This window comes from Mesoplodon densirostris, chromosome 3 (genome assembly GCF_025265405.1).
Source record: "Mesoplodon densirostris isolate mMesDen1 chromosome 3, mMesDen1 primary haplotype, whole genome shotgun sequence".
Lineage (NCBI taxonomy): Eukaryota > Metazoa > Chordata > Mammalia > Artiodactyla > Ziphiidae > Mesoplodon > Mesoplodon densirostris.
This window is the reverse complement of record NC_082663.1, coordinates 12662459-12686042: the sequence shown is the minus strand read 5'-3', so window position 1 is coordinate 12686042 and position 23584 is coordinate 12662459. Positions and strand designations below refer to the sequence as shown.

The window sequence follows — 23584 nt, the reverse complement described above, 5'->3', positions numbered from 1 at the left end:
ACAGTGACGACACATAGCAGGCACTCAATACATGTCCAGTAACTACTCACTCAATGGGGCAAGATGGCAAAGGTTAAAGCCAGATCATTTCTCAAGACCATCTACTCAGGTTCACAAGCTGAGTGGTGTTAGCTGCTGAGTAGAAGAAACACAAATGGTGTTTGTCCCAAGCTGTCATTTACCAAGTGACCCCTTTGTTCCAGGGGACGAGGAGGAACCTGAGACCTCCAAATCCTGAGCTACATCTTGTTCAACCCCCTCTGTCAACAGCTGGGATGTGGAAATGGTGTCAGGCGCCCCACTAGCTTGTCCTCAGGGGTTCCCACCGAAGATGCCGTCTGGCCGTTCATGGCTTCCCAGGACTCCGCTGTTTCCCTCCGCTGGTCTCTCGGATGTCTGGGGCAGGTCCTGGGTCGGTGTAGACGCGACTGTCAGAAACCTCGCCATACGCCTGACAGCTCTGGGCTACTGAGACACACCGGAGTAGACGGCTGACCACTGTCAAGGAGCCTGTGTGCTGGGAATTCCAGGGGCCAGGACTCTAGGCCCACAGTGGGTGGTGAAGTTAAATACACTGGAGTGCCAGGTTCTCGGTCCTGTCGCGGCTGAGGAGTCTGGTACGTGTTCCTGTCCCTCATGGATGTCCACGTTGGGCTTTGGCCTGTGCACACCCCTTCATGCAATTTTATCCTTTTAGCATGACTTACAGCAACACCCAATAGTGTTGAGACTACAAAGCCACATTTGCTAGAAAATGTAAACAAAACCAACTTCTGTGGCACGGCTCTTTTTTATCGTATAGCGTACCACCATTTGTCTCGTAATGTGAGTATTTTGCCACGATAATAACAGCTATTAGTAGTTTCTGAAAACCTCCTATATACCAATCTAAGTATGAGGCATTTAAAAATCGATCTCAATTAATGCCAGTGAGCACTATCACCACCCCCTTACAGAGCGGAGGTTAGGAATTCGCACGGGTCACCGGCCTCTGAGAGAAAGGCAGGGCTGTACTTCTATTGCTGCCTGGGTGGGCGGATGCAGGGAGGTTGTGCGTCCACGTTTGGGGCCTGGCGCAGTCACTGCCTGGGTTGATCCACATTCACTCCACTCCTGCTCTCAGCAGAACTTTCCAGAAGGCGTGTGTTAAAGGAGGAAGAAGGACCTGGGCCGTGGGTTAGGCACAGCTGCTGGGCTGTGACCGCAGACAGCTTCACGGACGCAGACAAGGAGGGAGGAGGCCGCTGCTGACCGTCAGGGGGATAAGACAGTCTGAATGGGGGGAGCAGGCAGGGCGGTAGCTCTTCTTAACCGAAAAACTTAAGAGTCCTAGAGGACACTTTCATGCCCATGCTAAGCCTCTCGTGGTCTTCCCAGGCCTCCAGGGCATTTCTGTAAGGCACTTGGACTCCCTGGCAGTTTCACTTTCCAGGTTACCAACCACATAAGAAACAGTGAGAGGCAGAAATAAAAGGCACCTTTTGCGACCTAAAACCTGCCAGAATGTGTGCCGCATGCGACGGTGCTGGCCTCAGAATAAATCATCCCGGGAGGAGCCAGGCAGGGCCACGAACCGAACACGCTCACGGGGGGGCACAGAGACCAGTACGGGCTCCCACGCTGGGGCGGGTGGCGCTTAGGGGAAAGCGTCCAGGTTAGGATGGGCTGAAGAGCTGCTCCCTTGGCCGATTTCGGAGGGGGTCTCGGCTGCGAGGCCACGCCTGCACCCTGAACGTTCAACCAGGTGCTGGCAGGTGCAGCATCACTGGGCCTCTGCGTCTCTTCCTCTGGCTGAAACCATGCTGACGCTCACCTGCACACGTAGCATTTCAGAACTAACTGGAGGTGGGGGTCCAGGACCCCCTGCAGGACACGGTCAGGCACCACGACCGGGACGCTGGAGACGGCCACCGCAGAGGACGCCCGCCCCGACCGCTTATTTCTGAGAATAAGACGACAGGGTATATGTACCAAGACCCGTTTTTCAATCTCTTCCTCAATTAAAGAGCGAGGTTAACAAAATAAATAACAAAAAATAGGAGGCACGAATCAGGCCACGTCCACCCAAACAAGGCATTAACGGAAGTCCAGAGGAAAGAGAGAGACATGCAAAAGCCAGATTGCTTCCTTTCTTTTTTCATAAAGAGAGACACAGACCCTTTTCGGGAAATGTATTTAAAAATTTTATAAAGCGATCAAACATACACGCATCAGAACAGTTCTATTCCCTCACGCATGACTTTAGGAAGGTGTTACGGGTCAGACCAACTGCCGTGTGGGAAGCAGTTGGGTAGGACAGGGAGGAAGCCAGAGGATGGGGGCCAAGACCCCCCAGTAACCCTTCTGCTGAGAACGCGGATAGTGACCGGCGACGCTCCGCGGCGCCCGCAGCCCGCACTGCGCCCCCTGCCGGACAGAGCGCGGGCGCTGGGAATCCAGCCTGCCTGCGCCTCCGCTCCCAGCCGCCGGCCAGAGCCCAACATCCAGGGGCCCTAAAGCAGTCTCTCTCCCTTTCACAGTGAAACTTTTTCTTTCTTTCTTTTTGGGGGGGGGGGGCGGGGGGGAAATACTTCCACTGGAGAGATTCCTTCCCCCCACTGTGTCAGCTTAGCTTGCTTTGAGTTGCTGTTGGAAATTTCTTGAGGGATTTTTTTTTTCTTTTTTCAGCAGATGAGTCAAAGACGCTGCAAAGATTAATTTAAGGCATAAAAGGGCACAACCAAGCGACGAGCAGAAAGCTTAGAGTGTACAGGTTTCAGTTGACGCAGGAGGTAGACAGCAGGGGCACGGACCCCCCTAAAAACAGTGTGCGAGGAAGGCAGGGGCGAGAGAGGAAGTTCCCAGATACGCTGCTGCTCGGAAAACGTGAGAGGCTTAGAGATGCTGCATTCGGAAGGTTAATGATCTGCTTTCCCGTATTAAGGAGACACAAACAAAGCAAGGAGCGAGTTAGTAGAGATGAGAGCGCGCCGTCCGCCGGCTGGAGCAGGAGGTTAGAAGGCGTCCCCGCGTGTCCGCGCGGCCAGGGCACAGGACGGACGGAGCTGGTGACCGCAGCGCGGCGGCCGGGGGCCCGGAGTTAGTATGAGGACAGCGGCGGCCACGCGGGAGGTTTAGCAGAAGAGCCGCGGGACAGAGGCAGCGGGGCGGGCGGGCGGAGGCGGCCGGGCGCTCTTACCCCATTGCTCTGGGTGGACTGCACGGACTGCTCGCTGGCCGAGGAGCACGTGCTCATGCGGTCCGTGTCCTTGCTGGGGGCCGCGTGGCGCTGCGCCTGCCGCTGGAGGGAGTCACTGTCCCCCGGGAAGGTGAAGGAGCCGGGCCGGCTGGCGGGGGAGGCGGGGATGGAGCTCCAGAAGGAGCCCCCCTTCTGCAGGGGGCTGCTGGGGGGCAAGGGCTCCTTGCCGAACGGAGAGGGGAACGCAGCGGAGAGAGGCGAGTTCAGAGGCGAGATGGCCCCGGGCCTGGGCTTGCCCGGCGGCAAGGAGCCCGGGCCGCTCCGCGCCTCCTTGGCGAGTCCGTCCTGATGCGCGCCCGCGGCGCTCCCGGCCGCCTTCCGGGGGCTCTCCAGCACCTTCATCTTGGGGATCGGCTCCGCTTCTCGCTCGGGACCTTCGGGCTCTCCACTGGGGGGCGCCCTAGCGGGCTGGCTGGCCTCCGGGGCGGGGCTGCTGCTGGGAGGAGGCAGTGACGGGCCGGGAGTGGACATACCTGACATCTTGTCTGCCTCTGCCTGGTTCGAGGCTGCAGAGGAGACCAGCACGGGGGAGTGGTGTCTGACAGGCTGGGGGATCCGGGAGGGCCTGCTTCTGCTCGCGCTGGGGAGGCCGCCGCAGCTGCCGGGACCGCCGCTGTGGTTGCTGCCTGCGCCGCCGCCGCCGCCTCCGCCACTGGGGGCCCCGCCGCCGCCCCCACCGCTGCCCCCGCCGCCGCCCCCGCTGTGGTTCCTCTGATACTCGATGGGTGATGTCAAGGCTGCAAGACACAGAAAAGACTCAGTCAGGGCACCGAGGAAAGGACGGTCACAGGGGCGGAGGGAAAAGGGGGCACGATGAACGGAAAGGGAGCGCTGGCTTAATGGCCCAGGGTCAAGTCACAGGGTGGCCACCAACTTCCAGTCACCGTCATCCAGAAACACCCACCCACCCTCCAGGCAGCAGGCTGACACCACCCATCAGGGAAGGCAAAAGCAAAGCTCTTAAATTTAACTACTCTCCTGTGCATGAACGAGTTGGCCCGTCTAGGGCCATCTGCGTGTGGGAGGGGGGAGGGAGCAGAATTGCAGGGTGATGGAGGAGGTGCGCTGCCGGGGGGAGAAGATTACCGCCCAGGGACAGCCAGCACAGCCTTAGCGTCTCCGCCAAGTGAAAAGGAGTGGAATCGGCCTGGAGCATCCCAGGCAGATGGCCAGGGTCAACGGTGAGGCCCAGGGCTGCCAGGGAAGATTCAACTGGGACTCCACTGGTACCAGCTGGCTCCCACGCTGGGAAAGCTTAGCCCAGCTGCCGCAAAGGTCTTCGTTAGACCAGGGAGCAGTTAGGCAAAGAAGAACCTGGTTGGGGGTTACCCCACGCGGAGGTGGTGTTAGAGACCACCCCGGGAAGGGAAGGAGCTCCACAAATCCCCCTGTGGGTCGTGAAACTGTCCCATCTCCGGGCTTTAGTGATTCAGTTACAGCATCATCTGCAGGAAAATGCAGGAAACACGCCAAATAAGATATACGGAAACACTAACACAAATTCTTAAAGAGCTAAAACCTTTGAGACGTACGACAACCAGTTGTAGCCCCTTCCTGCCTGGGAGGCATCAGGCAGATGTGAAGGAGCATTCTGGAGCCATGACATTTGACAAGCTCTGGGCTGGCTGTGGCGCCTGGTCACAGGACGAACGGGAGAGCAAAGTGGGGAAGCAGGCCCAGAGCCCGCTGCATTCCCGACCTCCTCCAGCTCTCGGGAACGGTATCATCAGTCTCTAGACTGAGTGCCCAGGAAACGTGAACAGCACGGCCCACTCATGCCTGCAGTTCGGGAGGCAGTTCATTTTATTTGAAAGAAGATGGTCAAAGTTTAGAGATTTCCCAGTAGTTACCTGCTGTGGACTGGCATTCAATGCAGCACTTAAGAGCTACCCATTTCAAGAGACCTGCATTCGCTCTCAGCCATGGGAGCAAAACTATTTTCTCCATGCACAGGAGCCGTCCCCCTCACCCCGGCCAGCCCCAGCCATCCAGTTCTAACTGCACATGGAAGAAATGCTCAGTCTACAGTCTGGACGGGAGCCTGGAGTTAACACCCGGGCGGCTGATGACCCCTTGGCCAAAAATGCCACGTGACCTTGACTTTTCACTGAGTGCCTGTGTTCCGGAATGTCACTCGAGGTATGGGGGTGGTGTTATGTGACAGAGAGATTACAGCGTCCCACTGGACCGGGGTGTAGACACAGAACACGGACATGGAGAAAAGGACAAGGACACGACACTGAATGAGTGTCTAGCTTCTCACTGAATTTGACGCTCTGCACTCATCACCCAATTAAAACCAGAGTCCAAGTCAGCGGCCACCAAGAGAAGCCAGCACTTTCAGGTCAGGAATATAGAGTCGAACTGTCTGCAACATAAGGTCTGTGCGGTCACTCTCCCTGTGGAGAAGGCCTTTCCCTGAGGTGGCTGGCACCTTACTACTGTCCTGTGTTCTACTGTATTATTACTGTATTGCTCCTCTAAAATCACTCATGTCATGGAAGTGGGAAGGAAAAAAGATGTCTTGTTTTTATAATGAGGCGGGTGGTGTAGACGTACAAGGCGGTCAAGCACAAATATTAAAGTTGCACGCAAGAATGTCTCCAACATCTCTGGCCAATGACATCTGCTGCTTTAGTTTTTCTCATGCATTTCTTTCCCAGGACAGGGCTCTGGGCACATGTGGTACGAGAGCCTGTGGGACAGTGTGAACAGTAAAGTGGTGAGGGGCACATGGCTGCTCTGAATCTCGACTTTGCCACCAGCAACTCGTGGGACTTGGAGTGAATTACGAATCCACTTTGTGCCTCAGCTTCGTCATCTATAAAATGGTAATAATATCATTACCTGCCACTTTGGGTCGTTCTGAAGATGAAATGAAGCAATATATATGGACAATGCTTAGAACAGAGCCTGGTCCACAGTAAGTGCTCAGTAAGTCCTGTCATTCCTAGTCGTGTGTGATAAGGGAGAGACGAGAAATAGGAATGTGTACATTAGGGAAAGAAAACACACGCCCAGTAAGAACACACATTACCATTTAAAAAATTGCGCTGGTTTTCTAAAATTTGGTTGATTTCATGGATCCATGCTTGCCGAACACTTGGACTGGATGAATGCAAGATGAAGGTCTCCACCACGTCACCCGTCCTTGATGTCAGAGCAAATTTACAGGGATCATTTTCCACGTTTTCCTCCAGGCAAAGGCAACTCACCTTAAAAAAAATTAAAGCATTAGTCACAATGGCCAAAAGGTAGAAGCAACCCGAGTGTCCATCAACAGGTGAATGGATAATCAAAACGCAGTCTGTATATACAAAACTATTATTCGGCCTTAAAAAGGAACGACACTCTGTCACAGGCTACAAAATGGGTGGGCCTGGAGGACATTATGCTACGTGAAGTGGGCCAGCCATAGACAACCCTGTTATGACTCCACTTAGATGAGGCACCTAGGGGAGTCAGATTCCCCGAGACGGTAAGTAGAAGGGTGCCTGCAGGGCTGGGGGGATGGAATGGGGAGCTAGGGTTTAATGCGGATGAGTTTTACTTTGACGAGATGAAAAGAGTCCTGGACATGGATGGTGTGATGGCTGCACGGCAGTGTGAACAAACCTAATGCCAATGGGCTGTGCACTGAAAAATGGTTAAGATGGTAAATTTTATGTTACGAGGTGCCACGATAAAAAAACTAAAGTACATTTATTTCCACTGGTCAAGTGCAAAGTGAAGTTCATCCTAGGTCAGAACTGAAACCACCACTGTTTGGTTGAGCTGCCATTTTTACTGCCTCGGAAGTCACTGTCTTGCTTTTTTATGACTCCTTTAACTCAGGTACATGGGGATGGCCAGGGGTTTAACTAGTAGCTTCAACAGTTAACTAGAAAGGTCAACCTGCTGGGACCTCAGGCCTCCTCTGTCTCGCTCTTGGTTTGCCCCCTTTACAAGACTCAGGGCCATTTGCAGTCACTTTGTCTTTTTCTTCTATCAGAGAGCAAGACAACCTACCTTGTCCATCCCTACAGCCCCTGCCCAGCTCTGAGGGCAGAGGAGGTCCTTGTTGAATGCAGAAGAGAAGAAGACCCTGGGTAAGCTACCCTCTGAACTTAGATAATTTTACATGGTCCTAGAGAAGATGGAGCACAAACACTAACCAAGATGAGGTCTTCTCATTATGGTAAAAATGAACGCTGCAGCCACATGTGTAAGACATCGGCCACTGGGGAATACAGACCTAGACAGATGGAGTGAATTTAAAGGTTCTGAAACGTATTAGAAAACTCTTAAATAGTTAATAAACGGAAGATCAGGACATGTCATAATTAAGAAGGAAACGGTTTATCAGCGTGATGGGTACGTGCGTTAACACATGAGAAAACAGGCAAACCCAAGTTACCTTGATACTGTTCCTGAACAGGAATCCTGGCACGGAGAAGCCCTTTTTCTTATCGAGCGGCTCACTGAAAATGACGATCTGCTCAAAGAGGAACACCCGCCTCTCTTTGCATCGAGGCAGAAGCCCCGTGTCTTGGTCCGTGACCAAGAACGTGTCCTGCAAGAGCAGCTTGCCCTGGGCAACGATTTTACCCTAAAACACGGAGAAGGGGGCAGAGAAACAGGAGAAGAAAACATTGCACTCGCAGTTAAGACACAGGAAGTTCTGTTTTCTGTTTTTTAGCTTTCCTCCCACAGAATGCTACATTTTTTTGTTGTTGTTGTTTTTGTTTTGTTTTGTTTTGTTTTGCAGTACGTGGGCCTCTCACTGCTGTGGCCTCTCCCGTTGCGGAGCACAGGCTCCAGACGCGCAGGCTCAGCGGCCATGGCTCACGGGCCCAGCCGCTCCATGACATGTGGGATCTTCCCGGACCGGGGCACAAACCCGTGTCCCCTGCCATCGGCAGGCGGACTCTCAACCACTGCGCCACCAGGGAAGCCCTAGAATGCTACATTTTAAATATATTTTCCTTGTCTTCATTTATACAGCATAAACTTTTCTTTCACTAAAATGAGGTCTTAGCTCCAAACAGAAAAATCATCTAAATAAAATTCTTGCCAACCTCTGTGTAAATCACTGGCCTCAGTTACGGTCAAAGACTGACAGTGGATCTAAGGATCTAGTTCACAGTGGAAGAATGCTTCTCAAGGTGCGGTCCGCGGCCCGGTGGCACCAGCACCCCGGCGGGACCCGCTCACAAAAGCACAGGAGCCTGGGTTTTCAGAAGCTCTCCAGGAGAGCCTGTGTGTGCTTTTTGGAGAACCACAGCACTAGCACGTTAAACCCAAATCTCTAGCAAAACAGTAGGCAAGAAAAGTAAAACCTTCCCGTCTCCTTACTCAATAGTCAAATTGAAAAAAAAAAAAAAAAAAAAAAAAAGAAAGGCTTCTGGTTCTGAATATCTTTAGGATACTAATAGGTAATACGTAATCTGAGTAGACTGTCAACTCATAGAAAAGTCTGTAGACTAAGGATGCGCACGGTGACCCTGGGGTCAAACTCCCAGGGCTGACAGATGACAGCAGGATGGGCCCCCTGCTTTCCACTACGCCTCATGCCAGGGAAGGAAACTCCGCTCCTGCAGCAGCAGAGGGCCCAAGAGACAAAGCAGAGTCCTGCCTGTTCCCGCCACAAGGCGTTGGGCTTTGAGCAGAGGAAGGTCCCCGCCAAAGCAAACCAAATGCACCAAAAGAAGTTGAAAGAAAAGATCAATCAGGTTGAAGGACGGTGAGAGAAGCCAGAAAACCAAGCAAAAAGGATCAGCTTTCTCCAGGTGGAGACAAAGAATCCGAGACCAAAGAAAGTGATGGCAGCCAGAGGCCGAGTTTAAAGAAGAACAGCCGCATTACGTCAAATCCTTGCAGCCGCCCGACGTTCATCATGTCGTTGCAGCGCTTGGGGACGATGCACATGACCTCCACGGCTCTCTGCGGGGTGGGGTGGGGGGAAAGCAGAGTGAGCGTTCAGTTCCAGAGGGCACGGCTGGAGCGCTAACCCTCAGATGCCTCTCCTCGATCAGGTCCTCCCCGTCCCCGCCCGCTGGTGTGCACAGGGCACATCCGGGGCTGGGTAGACCCGCCGTCACCCACCGCCCCCACCCCTCCCAGGGACAGGCTGCTTCAGGGACGCGCGGGGATTGGGAGGGGAGCCCAGGGCCCGGGGGTCTAAGTACCTCTAGTTCCGACGTATCCAGGCTGGCTTTTTTGGAATACTTGAGGAAATCCTGCAAGGGAAATGGAGAGAAGGGCGTGACAAGGGTGATGGTCGCACAGCAGTAACCTGTTTGATCACGTGAGACGCCAGGCGCTGGGCTAATCCTCGTTTTTTCCTCCCAGTAACACAAAGAAAAGGTATCCTTTTGTGGATTTCAAGGCACAGTAGAGCCAAGTCAGACCAGATCTATCTAAGCAGGTCATGGTTCCTGTTTCACTCCAAGACAAGCGCTCATCTCTCTCTACATCCAGGTTCTAAGTTTTATACATGAAGGAATCTCGACACCTTTAACAGTCACTTTTATGGTGGAAAATGGTGTGACTTTGCCTTCAGTGGTGCTCAGGAATTTGAATCAATCAAGGGCTACTGCTGAGCCCACAGAGAGGAACAGGCAGGGATTAAATATTTAATTTCATCTGGAGCCCCAAGAAGATTAGAAAATATGTAAGGTGGATAGAGCCCAAGAAAGCTCATGAGTATTCAAGCTCTGTGGTGGGGAAAAAGCTCACTTTCACGGACCTTTTGGTTCAGAACCTGATGTAAATGATAGTGTAAGGTGTCTTATTAAATTTTAAAAAATTTACTCAAATATTTCAAATCAGAAATGACAAGACTGCTTCGTATTTTTTACAGAAAAGATGCCCGTCACCTGCCAAACCCTTCCATCCCCTCACGAGTCTTGTCCTCCCGCCAAATGGGCTCCTGCCCCCAGCACGGGCACGGGCAAAGCCTCACCTTCAGCAGCAGCTGGTACTTCATGATTCTCTGCACTGGTTTGATCAGCAAATCTGTGAGCTGCAGCCTGTGGCCGAGGCGCTGCTTTAAGTCCTGTGGTTTCAAAGTAGAAAGAAGGATCTTAAGTTTTGTCTTTTAAAGTCCCTGTAACTGTCAGAAATGCTAACTAACTACACTGCAGTAGAAGTAACTACTTCTAGAAAAGAGTAAAAAAGAGAAAAGATGCCACGCTGCACACAACCAACAAGTGCTGTGACTTTGCTCAGAATGTCCAAGTTTGACACTGGAAGCTTTCTGAGCTGTTTTTCAAAATAGTCTTTAATGCTTGCCTAAAATGGCCTTCTCTCAATTGTTTTCTTTCATTCATACAAACAAATATTTTATTTCTAGGCTAAAAGTCTAGATCATGAATTATTCTGAATTTGAAATGAGGCTTAAGTTTGAAATTGATTTTTAAAACCCCTTATTTTAACCATGACCCCAGTCCTCTGAATACTAAGGGATATGATCACAGCTTGAATTTACACTCATTTCTCTGATTTATAGGAAAGAAATACAGGTTCAGAACTCATATAACTGAGGCTGAATTTCCTGAGGACTGCTTCATGTCCTGGGAAACAAATGATATTTCAATTTTTTTGAAATCAACTGTAACAAAGGATTCAGAAACACTTTATTTGTAACTTAGGTCTTACCTCAAAAAAGGTATCGATGTATTCTGAGACAATGTGCTCAGACTTTGGTTTATTTTGACAATAAACTATGTACATGTGCAACCTTCTCTCCTAGGAATGAAAGGCAAACAGAGGGGTTAGAACACAGGCACACATGCAGGTGTCACCTCATTCATGAAGGAACGTTTCTTAAAACCCCACACTTTACCCGGCAAATACGAGAGGCAGTGAAAGGACACAGTTCTTAATATTCAACGAAGAATCATTCTCCCCACCTTCAAACCTTGCCAGTGGTCCCAGGAAGCCTGGCTCTCTTCAGGAGGTTAGAAAAACCTCTTTAGTCTCAAATACTGAAGGCAGCAAGCCATCCCTTCATGCCCTGATCCTCAAAGTGTGGTGTGCACACGCCTGGGGTCCCTGAGGCCTTCCGGGGACCCATTAGGTCAAAAATATCTTCCAAACAATACTAAGCTGCCATCTGCCCTTTCTGCTGTGCTACCATTTGTACTGATGTGCAAAACCAGTGGTGGGAGAAACTGCTGCTATCTTAGCAAATATCTTTCACTGCTACACATGCCAGTTTCACCTAAGGATGTCCTTGATGAAGTGATAAAAATTCGTTGTATTAAAACTCAGCCATGGGGACTTCTCTGGTGGCACAGTGGTTAAGAATCCGCCTGCCAATGCAGAGGACACGGGTTCGAGCCCTGGTCTGGGAAGATCCCATATGCTGCGGAGCAACAAAGCCCATGCGCCACAACTACCGAGCCTGCGCTCTAGAGCCTGCGAGCTACAGCTACTGAGCCCACGTGCCACAACTAGTGAAGCCTGAGCGCCTAGAGCCTGTGCTCCGCAACAAGAGAAGCCACCGCAATGAGAAGCCCACGCACTGCAACGAAGAGTAGCCCCACTTGCCACAACTAGAGAAAGCCCGTACGCAGCAACGAAGACCCAACGCAGCCATAAATACATACATACGTACACATACATATACACATGCATAAATAAATAAATACCAAAAAACCCCACCCCTCAACCATGGACTATACATCTTTTTAACGTTCCTGTGACAAAAATGGAGATCCTTGTAACACCTGTGCTATGTGCTACAGTAGTCAAGGCAAAGCCCTCGTGTGGCTGAGCCATGAGCTGAACCGACTGCTTGTTTTCATGGACCATTTTTACTTGAAAGAATGAGGGACACAAACTAATTATTTACACGTGGGTATCTGGTAGACACTTTCCTGAATATGAATAAAATAAGCCTGTCGTTTTAAGGCAAACAACCTGCAATGTCTATTAATAATGAAAACTTGAGCTTTCAAGCAAAAAATTATACTTTTGGAAACCAGGGATCTGCTACCTGGAACTTGACAATACTTAAAGACTTTTCTGAAGAGATGGGTGGTGATGTGAACAAATCTGATTTTTTGATACTGTTTATTGAGATGTTTCAACATCTGGAAGATCTGTCTGAATCAGTGAACCAGAATTTACAATGCAGGATGTCACAAGCTGGTGCAGGGGTAAACGAGCCTTTAAGTGTGAGACAGTTCAACGGCTTCTAGTGCAACAGCAAGAGAGAAGTTCACCAACAGGTTTTCAGATTCCATGTTGCGACTAACCTTTAAGAAATTCTCACTTGTTGAGTTTTGATGTAGTATCTAAGAAAATTAGCTATAATTATCAGAAAAGGCTATTAAAACACTCATCCCTTTCCATCCAAATATCTGTGAGGATGGATTTTCTTCATAAATTTTAACTAAAAAACATACTACAATAGGTTCAATACAGAAACTGATATAAAAAATGCACCTGTCTTCTATTAAGCCAGACATTAAGGAGATTTGCAAAAATACAAAAATCCTAGTCACTAATTTTTTGAAAATATAGTATTTTTTCCTAGAAAAACCCCCAGACTTTTATTGTTAACATGCTTCTTTTAGATACACACAAAAATTTGGTTATTATAGTAAACCCACGGCACGTCTCGATACATCACCACCTGCACCGGACACTTGTTTGCCTACAGACATCCCCAAATGTTCCTCCTTCTGGTCTGGCTCTGGTCCCCTTCTGACCATCCTGTACTGTTTGTGAACTGAACAGCCAACTGGGGCCAGGTGACTGGGAAAGCTCATCATTCACATGGAGAATAGCAACGGGGGATTTTGAGTCCAACTCGCTGACATTGTACAGTTTGATTTTATTCTTAAAGTATTTTCGTAACCTACAAATGAGTTCTCCTTTAATCTGACAAGCCAACAGCTAAATATGACAACACAGAACAGAATATAAATAATGCTATTGTACTTACATGTTTAACAAAAAGGGATCCTAGTTTTTCCGGATCTTCAAGGCACTTCTCCAACTCTCCTAAAAAAAAGCTGAAATGAAAGGAGAAATATTAGAACCATTTCCAGTTTGGCCTTCTAATTTTAGATTGAGATTTATATTTTCAAAATATTCTGTTTTGAGAAAAACAATTGGGAAGTGTAAAGTATATGCTTAACAAATATAGTGCACACTGAAGACATTCCGTCAGGACAGAAAGCAAAAGGAGACACAGTTTTACAAGGCAAGGCAGAGTGAGACGTCCCTTGACTGGCCAACTTCCCTTCCTCTGGATCATCAACCTTTTGGTCTCATTTTGTTTGTAAATGACACAAACAATAATATCCCATCTGAATATGGGGTAAAAAATAAATGTTTCAAAGCAATTGGTCATTTTTCTTTCTAAAAACTTGGTCCTCATACCTGTGAGTTTCATATTCTTTCCACGGTAATTTTTAGGAGGCTCAAATTGGATAATAACAGGTACAAAATACTGAATGTTACCTGGGCCAGCTTTAAAAAGTTTTCTCAAATATTATCAAAATCAACTTCTAGGTTGCAAATATTAGCTTCCATTAAGATCAGAATTAGGTATCCACAGAAGCAAAACAGCTGAGGACAACTACTCTTCACTTCCTCTGGGCCATAGTAGTTGGTAAGATATAGGCCCACCTTAATTATCACTTACATATGTTGATATTTATATCCGGTACTTTACTAACCTGCAAACCAGTACACCAATAAATGCTACGTTGCGCTGTGTTACGCTTGAGGATTCAATATCCCCTAGTTCTGCGCACACCACGGCAGACACCACACAGCCGGGAGCAGTTTCTCTGTCTGGTCCTCCCAGGAGCCTTGTGCTGTTTCCCCTTCCCTGTCACAGCTTAAAACCAGCCTTGGAAGCAGATGACTAGATAATAGCACCAAATATCCTTTTTTAAAATAGGTTTCACTGTAGATTAGGACAGGTGTGGCAAGATACTGGGATCAAATTTGATTCTCATGGGCAATCATGTCTACTTTCCCCATGAAAGCTGACTTGAAAAAACTCTCTAACAGTCATTTGTATTTATTAAAGAGGTGGCTGCAATTCTAATTAGAAACACTCATCGAGCCTCACTCTATGCAGATGTTATTCTAAGGGCTTTACATGTATTAACTCAGTCACTCTTCACAAAAGTCCCACGAGGAGGGTAACACCATGACCCACGTTGTGTAGAGGAAAGGATGGAGGCAAAGAGGGGAAGCAAAGGGCTCGGGGTCAGGACCAGGTTGTGAACCCAGGCGCTCAGGCTCGGTGCCCGGGCTTCCAGCCTTCCCAACACGGGCACCTGGATGGATCAGCACAAAGAAGGTAAGAGACTTCCTCATGCTGTGAAACGCAACCAGAAAAGGCCTCAGGACACCAACATTTCCTTTACACCAGCTATCTCCATGGGGCCGCATAGGTAAGGAAATGAAATGAATCAACAAATATCCTTTCTCGTTCGCCTGACGTGATGCAGTTTAGCGGGTGATGACAGGCTGCCCACCAGTGAGCATGGCATGTATTTTACGTACTCTCTGTGCCAGTCGTAAATCTGATGGATGTTGCCAAACACAATCTTGTCTTTGCCTTTCATGTCATCGGGAACGCCATCTTCTTTCATAAGTGCCATGTAGCCCTAAAATTAAATATTTAAAGATAAGGTTATTTCATTAAACATGTTTGAATCAAGTAATGGTTTACTGATTGAGAGCCACAAAGGATAGAAGAGACATACGCACTGTCTCGTAAACTACTTCTTTATTTAAGAACAAAAACCCTTTGTGAAATGTGTCCTTAACTGGCCCTTGAAATACAGTTACATTCATTGACATGATTTTCTCTCCCTGAACTATTTAGCATTCAAAGATCAAAACTCTTCTGAGGAATTGGAAAGTTTAAATAAATGTAAATGGTTTCATAAAACAAATCATCTTGTCAGCTTGTAAAGATTAAATATTTGGCCAGAAGCATATTTCCTCTGTTCTCGGTACTGATCTGATATAAACAGATTCTCTTTTCTTTTTGGATTATTTACATAATTTGTTAAATAAGGATTTAACAACATTTCACAAATTGATTTTTAACAACAGTTGATTAACTCTGTTGCTAAAATGTGGTTTAAAACTTCTATATAACTTGAATGTGATTCAGCCTGTACAAGAAGCTCTGAAGTTTTCAAGTTATTGTTATTAATGATTACAGACACGTCAAGCATGTTTAATCCTTTACGTTACGCAATTAACTGTAATAGCCATTACTTTTAATGGAATGTACATCCGAAAAGTATTGCCCTGTACATATTTGCAAAGTTGAAAGAATAAGTGATAAAAGTTTTATATTATAAAAATAGCTTTGTGATAAGTTGAGTTTATTAATATGATTATGCCCTAAAGTTAATGGCAGGGACAAGCCTAGAGAGAGCCCTTGATTTAGTATGAAAGGCAGTGGTTTTGCTATGGGTACAAAGTACGTATCAACTTCTGGTCAGTGAAAGTGGTGACATATTCGTTCTCTGAAAACTACAAGCAAATGGCCTAGGGTGGTAGCCACAGATCAAGCTCTGAACCCAGGTGGATTCAGGATGTAACTGAATCCATAGCTGGTCACACTGACTTTTCAACCAATGATGTCCTCATTTCTGTGGTGATACCCACTCTTGTAAAATAATTAAAGGCCAGATTTCCATATAAGAAATTCAATGGATGGAGATAATATTTACAAACTTAATTATAAAAAGAAGAGACTATGTCAAGATGCACCATGCAAAAAAGAAGCCTTTAAAAAGTGAATACTGATTGTTGAGATAATTGGCTAAATTTTATTTTTCAGAAATATTTTGTTGGTTGTTGTTATTGTGTTTTGTTTTAGTCAAAAGTATTTTTTTTTTTTTTGGTACGCGGGCCTCTCACTGTTGTGGCCTCTCCCGTTGCAGAGCACAGGCTCCGGACGCGCAGGCTCAGCGGCCATGGCTCACGGGCCCAGCCGCTCCGCGGCATGTGGGATCCTCCCAGACCGGGGCACGAACCCGTGTCCCCTGCATCGGCAGGTGGACTCTCAACCACTGCGCCACCAGGGAAGCCCCAAAAACATTTTTAAAGCTTTTGAGAAGGTATCGGCTTTCAACTGTCCAGTACAACGCCCCCCGTGGCAAACCTCAGGGCGGATGGATACAGGTCATTACATCTCTGAAACACACACCTCCACCACACAGCCGAGGTCCCGCACATAGTCACGTTCTGTCTCCACTAATTCTTGCAAAACGTAGCTGAAAAAAGAGAGAAAAAACAGTGTTTACCACCCACAATCCAAGGAATTTTCTGAATGAATTCATCCGCCCTTTTGCTTTTGTCAGGTCAGATTCTGCAGGGGCGGCTATGAAGTGACCTCTCAAACTTGCACAACTGGATCTCCAATTCTTGTGTGTCCCCAGTCACTTACAGGTTCATGTGGGTGACCCACGGGTGCTGCAGAGGTCACATGACACCTCGCATTCCGGGTGAATTCACACCACCGGACTCTGATCACATGTACGAGGACCAAAAGCAGCACAGACATAACTTTGTTATAAAGGCATGATGTTAAAGGAAGTAGGGTTTTTGCTTGTTTGTGTTTTCATGATAAAGTCATTTTAAGCTTCGTTGGACATACAGAAGAAATTTAACTCCGATGTTTAAAGCCTTGGGTTTGATCACATCGTTCAGAAGTATTTCTTTTCGTAAGGTTCAGTAACCGTTTAAGGCCGCTCAGATAATAGGAGACAATTCCTTGATCGGTTACAGCAAACAACCTCAGTTGACCTAAAAAGGTTCGTTGGTTGGTTGGTTGGTTTGTTCGTTCATTCATTCAGCCAACACTGGCCAGGCACCTCCTATGCACCCGATGCTGCTCTAGGTGCTGGGATACAGCACTCAATAAAACCAAGTCTCCGTACTCATGCAGCTGGTTAAGTTTTTTCCTGTTCTCCAAATGCAATTTTAAACCTTTTGTAATATTCTTCAAGACTTTTTAACTGAAACTGAAAAGCTCTACCACTAAGGTATGTTTCAAGTTTTGGGGACTGCATTTAATTTTATGTTATCTTCTTTTTTCTTCACAACTACGTATATAATAGAAAGTACAGCAGTTTCTCACCAGAAGTGACGAAACATATTCTTGTATCGTTCTTATTTATAGATAAAGTATAATATACAAATAAAACAATAAAAGCTGCAGCTATGGCTTACTGCGCCCCCTTGAGGTTCTGAGTACTGTGCAAACAAGCGTACAGTCGCTCGGCGAGAGACCCTGGGCCTCCTCCTCGTGTGACTCAGAGATGAATCCCAGCCACAGCTTTGTAGGTGACCAAAGCCAGGAGGGAAGCCACCCCACAATGACAATGAGAACATTGCTTACTGTCGTCTCTTTAAAGAGCTGGATTTCCTCTCTTCCATCTCATCGATGGGCGAGGAGGAGGACAGAAGGGAGTTGTCCGAAGGGTTGAAGGAGGGGCTGCTACTGTCCCCCTGGTCCACGAGGAGTGAGCTGGGACGATCCTCCAGCGCCTAGAAGAAACCAGAGCACCAGTCAGGCCTCCTGCCTACACAGTGCGTGAGGCTGAAATCAGGACCAGAAAATCGCATACGTCAGAAAATTCAGAAGGCCTGATTACAACACTGTAGAGTCTATGTGTGTGGAATCACATCGTATTTAACACCAAAGCCCCCAGCATGAATTCTGAAACTGAGTAAGAGGGGCTGCACACAAGAGGAGAGTTAGAATGAAAAGAACGGTGAATTTACATCCGTTCATATATTCTGCTCCTGGTTACCAAATAATTAGAAACAATACCACAGACTGTACCCATTTCCAATCTAGCCATTTTCTGTCCAGTTATATTCCTGTCACATGAAAGCATGACCATTTCAGAAGTGTGTGCAGTCGCCTCATTCGGGCCGGTGCACCCAGACACACAGCCCACAATCCTCGCCGGTGGACCATGCAGCAACACTAGCAAACCTCTATTTTAATGAAACAGACTCATACTTCAATGCACAGAGATCATGCAGCTAAAATTCATCTCTATCTCTGTGACACTCTTTCTTCTTCCTTAGGAAGTGGTTGCCATGCCAATCTTGAACACAACTTTTTCGGTGATCAATAAATCTGTGAGTTGAATATTGACGACTTTTCTCCCTGGGTTAGTGTGACAATGATCAGCAACTGATTACTTTCTAATTGGTACATATTAATTTTCTCTCTTAACCTGAATTCACAAAACTACCAGGGGTATAGGTGCTAGTGCCTTTTTTTAAAAAATGAAATATAGTTGATTTACAATGTCATGTTAGTTTCAGGTATCCAGCAAAGTGATTCAGCTATATGTTTTTTTCAGATTCTTTTCCATTATAGGTTATTACAAGATATTGAATAGTTTCCTGTGCTATACAGTAGGTCCTTGCTGTTTATCTATTTTAGATATAGATGTATGTTCCTGTTAATCCCAAACTCCTAATTTATCCCTCCCCCCTACCTTTCCCCTTTGGTAACAGTAAGTTTGTTTTCTATGTCTCTGAGTCTATTTGTTTTGTAAATAAGTTCATTTGTATAATTTTTTAAGATTCCATATATAAGTGATATCATATGATATTTGTCTTTCTCTCTCTGACTTACTTCACTTAGTATGATAATCTCTAGTTGCATCCATGTTGCTGCAAATGGCATTATTTCATTCTTTTTTTTTAATGTCTGAGTAATACTCCATTGTGTATATATACCACATCTTCTTTATCCATTCATCTGCCAATGGATATTTAGGTTGCTTCCATGTCTTGGCTATTGTAAATAGAGCTGCAGTAAATGTTGTGGTGCACGTATCTTTTCGAATTAGAGTTTTCATCTCTTCTGGGTATATGCCCAGGAGTGGGATTGCTGGATCATATGGTAGCTCTACTTTTAGTTTTTGAAGCAACCTCCATACTGTTCTCCATACTGGCGGTACCAATTTACATTCCCACCAACAGTGTAGGAGGATTCCCTTTTCTCCACACCCTTTGATGATGGCTATTCTGACCAGTGTGAGGTGACGCCTCATTGTAATTTTGATTTGTATTCTGATACTAAGTGATGTTGAGCATCTTTCCACGTGCCTGTTGGCCATCTGTACGTTTTCTTTGGAGAAATGTTTATTTAGGTCTTCTGCTCATTTTTTGATTGTTTTTTTTTTTTGATATTGAGCTGCATGAGCTGTGTGTATATTTTGGAGATTAATCCCTTGTCAGTCACATCATTTGCAAATAGGTGATAGTTCTTTTAAATTTTTCAAAGCACCCTGGCTGGACAGAGATGATCAAAAGGTATTTCAGCAACTTAACTGGGAAAATGTGATTTACTTCTCTTCAAACAAAAGCCCAATACAAACTACAAGAACACTTAATATTTCCTACCATTATTAAAACCTCTAATGCTTGTCCTATTTCCCCCCTAAGAGTAAACAGGCTGAAGCTGATGCCATCACTGAGCACAGCTTTGAGAACGCCAAGTCTGTTCCCGCAAACTTGTTCACCAAACCCATGGAGCTGTGCAAACACACCAACTCCTGCTCTTAGTTATGAAAAAGTTAAGGAATGGGGCTTGATGGCAAAGTAACGTTCTGATTTTTAAATAAATAGCTCTTGACCTCTAGTGGAAGCACACGTTTCATGGTAGCAGCAGGGCCTGGTCCATGCGCGTGGGTCCTGGAGGCCTTGGACAGGAGACTCAGGGGACTGGAGGCTGGAGGACGAGGGAGGGAGCAGCGGCGCTGTCTCCTGCCCAGATGTGCAAGGAAACAGCTGAAGCTCATTAGCTTTAATTACGGTTACTTGAACCGTGAGCAAAGAGAGAGACAAGAAAGGTTCCAGATGGCCGCTCACGCAGAGCAGCGGGCAGGGAGGCCCCGTCTGGATCTGCCCCAGTGGCATCCAGGCTCCTTCCGCTGCCTCTCCTGGACGTGCTGGTGTGGACCCCGGTGGGTGGCCAGGGAGGGTGCAGGCGCGTCCCCAGGCTGCAGTCACGCTTGTGCCGTCCACTCCTGGCCACCCAGTGGCTCTCCCACCAACTGTGCGTGAGTGAAAGGGCTCAAAGCTGCCCCAGAGCTGGAATCACTGGGACTTTACAGGTTCAGATGAATTATCTGTGAAACCTGGGTTGGGTGGGTTTTTGTGGGTAGGTTCTTGTCAACTTTCCCTGTTTCTTAAATGAAGAGAGACTATCTGTGCAGACCTAGCTCTTCTGAGGTTAGTTTTGGTAAACTGTATTTTCTTAAGAAACTGCCCATTTCATCCAGGTCTTCAAATTTGCTTTCAAAGAGTTGAACAAAGTAACGTGTCATGATTGTTTCAATTCCCTCAGTTTATCTTTCCTTTGTAATTTCTTATTTTGTGAATTTGGGCTACTTTCTTTGGAAGGTTCCCTGAAGTCCATATGTTTTGAAAGAACAAGTTTTGGGTTTTATTTCTTATTCTATTTTTCTGTTTTCCAACTCATTCATTTCTGCTTTTATCTCTGTGAATTCATTCCTTCTGCTTTTTTTAAAAAAATTTTGTTGTTCTTCTAATATCTTGAGCTACATGTTTATTTCATTTATTTTCATTCTTTCTTGTATCTCTCTTTATATTCAGATCAACAAAGAGAAGAAAACTCCAAAGTCAAGTTCGGTCCCTGCAGCTGTCAGCCGCCACTGCCCACACCTTCCAATACTGATCAGGAACGTGGAGGTGGAGAGAGAGGCGAATTCCAAGGAAAGGTGTGCAGGGCGGGTTTTCCTTTTCAGATGGAATCCTCAGGTCCAGGGCGAGGAGAGTCAGTTCCCTGAACACACACCGCACGACAGCAGGACACCTTCTCCCCTCGCCTTCCCAGTGCACTGCACACACAGCTTTGGAGGGATAACAGTTGAGCGTTCAAATCTGATCACGAAGTCACAAGAGCCTAAGAGACGGCCCTCAGGAAAACGAACAGGAGGACCAAGGAGCCACAGCACACGGTGAAATCTGCAGGAGTAACTCAGAGTCATGGGGAGCGTGACAGGGTGAAGGATATTAAAATGGCTTACGAGAGTTTTTAGTGACAAAAAGTACTTCCTGTTTGAGGACTAGTGACCAGAAACCAAGGGAGAGTTATGTTTCCCCTGAACCAGAAAAAGAGGGCAGAAGTTAGATTACATTCCATGTAGAATGAAGAAGAGATGAGGTCACCATAATAAACCTAAATATGGGTCTCCAACGGGGAGGGAAGGCATGAGTGAGCGCCCAGGTGGAGGGAACCGGCTGGGAGTGTAACAAACAGCAGTCGGTTTACCATCCCGTTTCCAGCTGAGAGGTGGGCTCAGAGAGGCGGAAGCGGTCAGTAGGAGAGTCTGAACCCACATCTATCTGATTCCAAAACCTACGCCCTTTCGACTCTGCCAACAGCTTTATGCCCATGAACTTCAGAAGAGACAGAAGTGAGTAGAAATAAGTCCGTTTCAATGGATAAAGTTTAATTATTCGGAACTTAAAAGGGGGAGTAAAGCAGTAAGAGCTGAGAGACCAGCCATAGAACTCCTCTCCATCTGAAGTCCATCTGAATTAATTACACATGAATCTCAGCCCACTTGCAATGTAATCCATTCAAATACTTGCAGAATAATGGCTGGCAGGTTGACAAAGTATTGTCTCACAACATTCCTTGGGAGAACTTACTTAAATTACTAGACAACAATGATTTTAACGATCATATAACGGATGTGTATAAACGGCTGTTTTTAAAATGTTTAAGGATGTTTAAGAATGCTTGAAAACTCATTAGATATAATTTAAGCATCTTTTTAGACCATTAATCAACTTGTCTCTCAAAAAGGTAGCCAGGATGCAGTTTAGCTCAGTTCCTACCGACATGATCCAGAATTTTTGACCAGCGGAGTCAAGTTCTTGACTTACTTACCAAGTCCTAGCAGCCCTCCTGCCTAATGTCTTGTCTAAGCTCGAAGCCCACTGCGTGCTTCTCAGATCACAGCACAGAACACCAAGCAGGGGGAATTCCAGCTACGGCAGGGCAATACCTGTCAGTCTGAATTTTGGATACAATTCCCCATTTGACCTAGTCAACCAGCCTCATTAGAAGCTGCTTAGGGGTGGGTGGGAGAAGAAACTGGAGTTAGATACATGGTACCTAGTTAATACTGGCTTTGGAAGATAAATTCCTAACTTTAAAGAAGTACAGTTAACTCTTAAACAATGCAGGGGTTGGGAAGCTGACTCTCTGTATACGTGGTTTCTCAGTATCTGTGGTTCTGATTCTGTGGATTCAACCTAGGGCAGACTGTGTTGTACTAGAGTATTCACTATTGAAAAACACCCGCATAGAAGTGGACCCATGAAATTCAAACCCATGTTGTTTAAGGATCAATTGTATACCCTTTGATCTAGCAATTCCAATGCTGGAAATTTACCCTACAGGTTTAATCACACATATAAATGAACAATGGATGTTTACAATAGTGAAAATTGAAAATAATTGATATATATTCTTATGAATTTATTTAAATAAATTATAGTAGATTTCTATCTCTGCCTGTTAGCAGCTGGTCAACTTTTTTTTTTTTTTTTTTTTTTTTTTTTTTTTTTTTTTTTTTTTTGCGGTATGCGGGCCTCTCACTGCTGTGGCCTCCCCCGTTGCGGAGCACAGGCTCCGGACGCGCAGGCTCAGCGGCCATGGCTCACGGGCCCAGCCGCTCCGCGGCATATGGGATCCTCCCAGACCGGGGCACGAACCCGTATCCCCTGCATCGGCAGGCGGACTCTCAACCACTTGCGCCACCAGGGAGGCCCTGGTCAACTTTTTAAGCATTCTGTGTGCCTCAGTTTTCTCATCTGTAAAATGAGGATATGATAGTATATGCCTACCTCGTAGGGCTGCTGTGGGGAGTATATACAAAGAAACTGTCTGGAGGGAAACACATCAAACTCTTATGGAGAATGGAATGTGGGAGAGGCCGAGGGCTTTTACTTTAGGAGGTGTGACTTTTAAAAGATGGTGTAGGGTAGCAGCATCTACTAGTCTAAAATGTTGTTACCATTACTGGTTTTTCTATTTCACAGGAAAACTAAAGAAACACAGAAATTTATTGATTTGAATCAGTTAGAAACAACGCAAACCTGTCTAATTTCAATAAATCAACATCTGATTTGGGGCTTTTATTAAATGAATCCATGTTGACCAACTGGCAACAGAGAGGTCACAAAAAGAATAAAGCCCTTATACAGCAATGCAAACCCAAGTGAAAGATCTCAGAGACACAGAGAGAGACTCCCAGTGGTACCTGTGAGTCCAATGACCCTGTGCACAGCTTCGGACAAGACTGGAGC

General features: G+C 46.7%; 1 protein-coding gene across 3 annotated transcripts in view; it reads right to left on the bottom strand.

Annotated features, from left to right (window-relative positions):
* The window catches only part of TRIO (trio Rho guanine nucleotide exchange factor), a 390266-nt gene that overhangs the window by 12415 nt on the left and 354267 nt on the right, over nucleotides 1-23584 (bottom strand). For all 3 annotated transcript variants that reach the window (XM_060092734.1, XM_060092735.1, XM_060092733.1), the window contains exons 38-48: nucleotides 17613-17761; nucleotides 16419-16485; nucleotides 14753-14856; nucleotides 13173-13242; nucleotides 10877-10966; nucleotides 10182-10274; nucleotides 9406-9456; nucleotides 9083-9160; nucleotides 7635-7826; nucleotides 6276-6453; nucleotides 3179-3975 (exon numbers count right to left, since the gene is read on the bottom strand). In XM_060092734.1, coding sequence (XP_059948717.1) covers nucleotides 3179-3975; nucleotides 6276-6453; nucleotides 7635-7826; nucleotides 9083-9160; nucleotides 9406-9456; nucleotides 10182-10274; nucleotides 10877-10966; nucleotides 13173-13242; nucleotides 14753-14856; nucleotides 16419-16485; nucleotides 17613-17761 — 1869 coding nt within the window. The remainder of the gene's footprint in view (nucleotides 1-3178; nucleotides 3976-6275; nucleotides 6454-7634; nucleotides 7827-9082; nucleotides 9161-9405; nucleotides 9457-10181; nucleotides 10275-10876; nucleotides 10967-13172; nucleotides 13243-14752; nucleotides 14857-16418; nucleotides 16486-17612; nucleotides 17762-23584) is intronic.